The 7,134-nt window shown below is 44.3% G+C and overlaps 1 protein-coding gene across 1 annotated transcript; it reads left to right on the forward strand.

Annotated features, from left to right (window-relative positions):
* LOC123453660 (nucleolysin TIAR-like) lies at nt 1–1,335 on the forward strand. The gene is made up of 2 exons (XM_045131182.1): nt 1–342; nt 406–1,335. The coding sequence occupies exons 1-2, from the start codon at nt 85–87 to the stop codon at nt 1,162–1,164; spliced, it is 1,017 nt and encodes a 338-aa protein (XP_044987117.1). The 5' UTR covers nt 1–84; the 3' UTR covers nt 1,165–1,335.
* The last annotated feature ends 5,799 nt before the right edge of the window (nt 1,336–7,134 follow it).

Raw genomic sequence — 7,134 nt, forward strand, 5'->3', positions numbered from 1 at the left:
TATGCAGGTAACCTCTCCAGAGATGTGACCGAAGTACTAATACTTCAGTTATTCAGTCAGATCGGACCCTGTAAGAGCTGTAAAATGATAACAGAGCATACAAGCAATGACCCATATTGCTTTGTGGAATTTTATGAACACAGAGATGCAGCTGCTGCATTAGCTGCTATGAATGGGAGAAAAATTTTAGGAAAGGAGGTCAAAGTAAACTGGGCAACAACACCAAGTAGCCAGAAAAAAGATACTTCCAATCACTTCCATGTGTTTGTTGGGGATTTGAGTCCAGAAATTACAACAGAAGATATCAAATCAGCATTTGCCCCCTTTGGTAAAATATCAATTGCTCATAAGAATGGACAGGATCTTGAAGGCTAACTGCAAGGAACTGTGCACACTGGAACTCAGTTGGATGCCCGGGTAGTTAAAGACATGGCAACTGGAAAATCCAAAGGCTATGGTTTTGTGTCTTTTTATAATAAACTGGATGCAGAAAATGCAATTGTGCATATGGGTGGTCAGTGGTTGGGAGGTCGACAAATCAGAACCAATTGGGCCACGCGAAAACTGCCCGCACCTAAAAGTACACAAGAAACAAACACTAAGCAGTTAAAGTTTGAAGATGTAGTAAACCAGTCAAGTCCAAAAAATTGTACTGTGTACTGTGGAGGAATTGCTTCTGGGCTAACAGATCAGCTCATGAGACAAACATTCTCACCATTTGGACAAATTATGGAGATACGAGTTTTTCCAGAAAAGGGCGATTCATTTGTCAGATTTTCAACTCATGAAAGTGCAGCCCATGCCATTGTCTCCGTGAATGGTACTACAATTGAGGGACATGTGGTTAAATGCTATTGGGGTAAAGAATCTCCTGATATGACTAAAAACTTCCAACAGGTCGACTATAGTCAATGGGGCCAGTGGAGCCAAGTGTATGGGAACCCACAGCAGTATGGGCAGTACATGGCCAATGGGTGGCAAGTGCCACCCTATGGAGTATATGGGCAGCCATGGAATCAGCAAGGATTTGGAGTAGATCAAACACCTTCTGCTGCTTGGATGGGTGGATTTGGTGCTCAGCCTCCCCAAGGACAAGCTCCCCCTCCTGTAATACCTCCTCCTAACCAAGCTGGATATGGAATGGCAAGTTACCAAACGCAGTGAGCTGGGACTCTAAACAAAATTGTAACTCATGATAGGCTGCGATTTCCTGTGACACTCTGAAGACATGAAAGTAGACATCGGAAAATGAAAATATTTATTTTAAGAATGGAAATGTTTGGAACCTTTAGCACAGCTTTGCTTGGGTGAAGGACACATGTCTTCTAGTTCTGCCTTTTTAAATTTTGTTCATGATGGATATGAACATGATTTTTCTTTGTGTACAAAACTAAAATAAAGTCAATAAAGACAAAAAAAAATTGTTTTAGATATTGAAGTTTTTTTGTGCTTCCAAATGAATTTTAGGGGTGTTTTTTTTTTTTTTTTTATTTCCGTGAAGAATGCTATTGGAATGTTGATGGGGATTGCATTAAAGGTGTAGATTGCTTTTGGTAAGATTGATGTTTTCACAATATTGATCATTCCAATTCAAGAACATGGGATGTCTTTCCATTTCCTAGTGTCTTCTGCAGTTTCTGATTTGAGTGTTTTAAAGTATTCATTGTAGTAAAGAAAATTCCTGCTGTGGTATCTGGTCAAGATGGCATCTGCCTAACTGTGCCACACCTCCTGGGGAAGGAAATTCAAGACATTTAGGGTTATTTGGTTCTTCTAGGGGTGAACAGACTCTAATAGACTTCTAGTGGGAGGATGCAGAGGAGCAAAACAGGGAATAACCTGATTCCCACGCTCTCGGGTATCCCACCAGTTCCCCAATCCCTTCAAGCAGCTGTCCTAGCCATAGTGCTAGCCATAGGTTTCTCCTGCATTAACTGCAGGCAAGGGGACCCAGACCAGCAGGCCAGCATAGCTCCACGTGTGCCTCCATGCCATCCCACTGGCTGCTGCCCCTAACCCCCTGGGCAGACCCAGGTCAGCAGGCTAGCATTCCCCCAGGGGACCTCCACACATGAATGCTGTACCACTTGCCATTGCCGCCCCCACCCCTATGCATGGACTCAGGCCAGCAGGGTAGCATTCATTCCCCCAGGGGACCTCATGCAGGAACACCATCCCATTCGCTTCTGCTCCCCACCTCAGTGCTCCAACTCAGGCCAATAGGCTAGTCTTCCCTCAGGGGACCTCCATAGGCAATGCCTTCCCACTCACTGCCACCCCTCAACCCAGTGTGCCAACCCAGGACAGCAGGCTAGTGTTCCCCCAGGGGACTTCTGCTTGAACACACCACCCCACTTGCTGCTGCCCTCCAACTCTGTGCACAGACTCAGGCCAACGGGTTAGCATTCCCCAGGGTACCTCCACCCATGAACGCCTTCCCACTAGCTGCCATCCCCCACCCCAGTGCGCTGACCCAAGACAGGAGGCTGTTGTTCCCTCAGGGCACCTCCATGTGCAAATGCCATCCCACTTGCTGCCACCCTCTACCCCCATGCATGGACACAGGCCAGGTGGCTAGCATCCCCCCACCCCAGGCATTGCCACCACCACAGAACTCCACACCAGAACTCTGCCAAACCCCCACCTATGTGTGAGGACCTGGGCTGACAGGTTAGCATTTGTTCCCCCAGGGGACCTCCACATGGGAATACCATCACAAACCATCCCACTCGCTGCCACCTCTATCCCAGTGAGCTGACCCAGGTCAGCAGGCTAGTGCTCCCCACCCCCCATCACCAGGGACCTCCATATGCCACTGTCCCTCCATGCAAGAACCTAGGCCAACAGGCTAAGGTTCCCCCTCCCTAGCCTCTCCCACCACAGGGGACCTCAATGTTCTTCATGTCACCTGACTCACAGCAGTCCCATATCCCTACCCTGCCCTGTCACAGGACCTGGCAGTCCCATCCGCCACCTGCTACAGGGTCAGAAGGGACCCTCACCCTTCAGCATCATGGAACCACCACACATTCCCATCACCACCTACATCCCAGCCACACTACCAGTCTGCTTTGTCCCATTCCCCCCTACCCCCTGTTCCCTCAGGCTACCTGACCATGCAGTCCTATACCCTGAATCATAGAACAAAAAGTTTCATCAGGTCCCTGGGCCCCCATCAGAGCCTCATGGGGCTCCTTCCCTTTGAAAAGGCAGGTCCAATTGCCATCAGAAGATTAGTGGAAGCAAACATAAAAGGGAATAATCACTGAAGACACTTCAAGGGTACATTACAGCATGGGAAGATCCAATGCAAAAGGAATAACATAAAAATTAAATGCAAGTAAATCCAATAGGATTTCCCAGTCCCACAATGGATGTATCTAATCAAAACAGAAGAGACAATAGGATCAGAACCCCAAAATAAAGAGATATGCTATGCAATGCTGATCAAGCAAATAGCAGAACTTGCAGAAAAGCAACAAAGGGCTGATAATCATATGAATGATGTCCTAGCTAGATTAGACCTAATAGATAAGAACCAGGAAGGGTTCTACAGACAATTAAATGATCTGAAGGAGAGCAAAAATAGTGGACCTCAATAATCAGCTGGCTAAGCTCAATGGAGACATAAAGAAATGCAAGGATGAATTCCAAGAAGCACTAAGAAAATCAGAAAATGATGTGAAAAAGGAACTAACTCCACAGAGGATTTAAAACTATACATAAAAACAGAGAAAATACAAATCAAATTGAACAAGCCCAAAACTCTATAGAAGCTCTCAAGAATAGAGTCAGCTATGTGGAAGATAGAAACTCAGAACTAGAAGACAAAACAGAAGAAACAGTTCATGAGACCAAAAGTTTCAATAAGTTTAAAAATTTCTGTGAACAGAGCATGAGGTAACTGTGGGATACCCTTAAACATCCCAACATTCAGATCATGGGAATACCAGAAGGGGAAGAAATTCAGACCAAAGGCATGGAGAACTTATTCAACAAAATTATCAAAGAAACTTTCTCACTCTCTCAAAAGAAAGTCCCATCAACTGACAAGAAGCTAACAGAATTCCAAACAGACTGGGCCAAAGGAGAAATTTTCCAAGACATGTTATCATTAAGACTGTAAACATTGATACCAAAGAGAAAGTCCTAAAAGTAGCTAGGGAGAAACAACACATTACATATAAAGGCAACTCCATCAGAATTACTTCAGACTTCTCAATGGAAATTCTGAAAGCCAGAGGGGCCTGGAATGGAAAACTGTAAAGTCTAAGAACATATGGCTTCCAATGCAAACTACTCTACCTAGCAAAAGTGTCCCTCATAATAGATGGTGAAAGAAAAATTTTCCACAATAAAACTCAACTTTATAAGTATATGAACACAAAGCCAAACCTGCAGAGAGTACTGCAGGGAATTCATCACACAGAAGAATCAAATAACCAACCTCAAGTACCTACCAGAAGCAGATCATAATAACCAAACTCAGAGAAAGAACAAAAAACTGAAAAGTCCAAGAAAACACCAAATCACATAAACTACCACAATATGGCATGGATAAAATCAAACCTCAGTCATTACCCTAAATATTAGTGGCCTTAATTCACCCATCAAGAGACATAAGCTAATAGGGTGGATCAGAAAATCAGACACCTCAGTCTGCTATCTTCAAGAAACCCACCTTACCACTAAAGACAGACACATCCTCAGGGTTGAAAATGATATTCCAAGTAAATGGAAATAAGAAACAAGCAGATGTACCATATTAATATTGGATAAAAGTGACTTCAAACCAAAAGTAATCAAAAAGACAAAGAAGGGCACTTCACATTTATCAAAGGAATGATCCAACAAGAATATATCACAATCATCAATCTTTTTTTTTAAAGGTAGGGTTTCATTCTGGCTCAGGCTGACCTGGAATTGACTATGTAGTCTCAGGGTGGCCTCGAAACCATGGCAATCTTCCTATCTCTGCCTCCTGAGTACTGAGATTAAAAGCATGCACCACCACGCCCAGCTCCACAATCATCAATCTTTTTGCACCAAACATAGGTGTTCCACAGTTCTTAAAAAACAAAACATGATTGACAACAAAACAAAAATAAACACCAACACCATCACAGTTGGGGACTTCAAGACTCCACTATCAGCAATAGATAGATCATTCAAACCGAAAGTTAACAGCGAAGTGAGAGAGCTCAACAAAATCATAGATCAATTAGATCCAGCAGATGTCTACAGAACATTCCAAATCCACAGAGTAGACATTCTTCTCAGCAACCCATGGAACCTTCTCTAAAATAGATCACATATTGGGTCATAAAGCCTGCCTGCATATATTTAGGAAGATCAACATAATTTCCTGCATGATATCAGATTACAATGCTGTATTGCTAGAAATTAACAATAAAAAGGGTGCTAGGAATCCCATCAGCTCCTGGAACCTGAACAACACACTTTTAAACAATAAATCGGTAGTGGGCAAAATAAAAAATGAAATTTCAAAATTTCTAGAGATGAATAATAATGATAATACATTGTACCAAAACTTAGGGGACACAATGAAGGCAGTCCTCAGGGGAAAATTCATAGCACCAAATGCCGTCATAACCAAGACAGAATCTAAATCAATAACCTAGCCATCCACCTAAAGGAACTGGAAAAGCAAAAAAAAATAATCCAAAAAGTTCCAGATGGAAAGAAATAATTAAGATCAGCTCAGGGACTTCCAGGCAAGATGGCAACTGCCTAACTGGGCTGCACATCCCCAGAAAAGAAAAGCAAGGCATTAAGGGTTCACTGGGGCTTTTAGCAGAGAGAAATTTCTAATAGATTGCCAGTGGGAGGGCACAGAGGGAAACAAAACAAGGAATCGCTGATTCCTCAGCTTGCGGGTAGCCTGAGCCCCACCCCCCCAACCCTCAAGCAGCCACAGTACCCAAACTCCCAGATTAAGGATATCTCTGCACTTACTGTAGGAAAGACTAGCATAATTCCACTTAGACAAGCACACATGGATGATTGCCCTGCTCCCCCTGCCCACGTGTGGCCTTGGCTTGCTGGAGGTAAGGCTCCATTTTCCTGCCACAGGCACCACTGTTAACCACTTGTGCAAGCTTAGCCTGCTCTCTCTGCCCATTTTCTCACCTACTCCTCCAGTAGCTGCTAATTCACATGCATCCCAGGGCCATTCCACCAGCCTAGCTTACCCAAGCTCGGGTGCAAGCCCCTCCCCATCTGCCATGCAGGCTGACTGCCATTGTCCTGTTGTGGGTGAGCTCAGACTGTTTCTTAGTACCAGTCTTCCACTATGCTCAAGTTTAGGCTGCTGTGGTGCTTGGTGCTTCAGTGTCCCTCCAACCACGAGTGCACGCAGCTTTGGCACTTTACTGCATGAGAGCTCAGGCTACTTTGGCATTCCACTAAGTGAGAGCTCAGAGGGCTTGGCATTTGCCTCAGATGGCTCCAGCTTCCCACTGTGCTTAAGCTCAGGCTGATCCACCCTCCTACTTGCTAGCTCAAGGCCACACAGCCCTTCTCCTTGCCTGCCAGCTAGCCCAGGCCAGCTCCCCCAAGAGGCACCACTTCACCAGCCCATCCAGACCACAGTCCCACTTTCCATATCCACACACTGTGATGGGCCCACTGCAGCGCAAAAGAAATAACATGAAAAATCAAATGCAAGAAAATCCAGTTAGATCACTCAGCCCTACAGTGAATATCTCTCATCAAAACACAGAAGAGTCATTAGGCTCAGAACACAAAAATGAAGCTATGAGCAATGCAACCCTGACCAAGCTACTGGTAGAACTTGCAGAAAAGCAACAAAGGACTGATAATTGTGTGGATGCTGCCATCACTAGACTAGAGCTAATAGATAGGAAAAAGGAAGGAATTCAAAGAGAGTTAAGAGATATGAAGGAGAGTCAAAAAAAGAGAGGACCTCAAAAATCAGCTGGTGATGCTAAATGAAGACATAAAGAGATGCAAGGATGAATTCCAAGAAGCATCAAGAAAATCAAAGAATGATGTGGAAAGGGAGCTTGACAGAGGAATGGAAACTATACATAGAAAAGTAGTAGAAAATGCAAACCTACCTGAACAAGCCCAAAGCACTCTATAAGCTCTCAA

This window comes from Jaculus jaculus, chromosome 12 (genome assembly GCF_020740685.1).
Source record: "Jaculus jaculus isolate mJacJac1 chromosome 12, mJacJac1.mat.Y.cur, whole genome shotgun sequence".
NCBI classification, from domain to species: Eukaryota; Metazoa; Chordata; class Mammalia; order Rodentia; family Dipodidae; genus Jaculus; species Jaculus jaculus.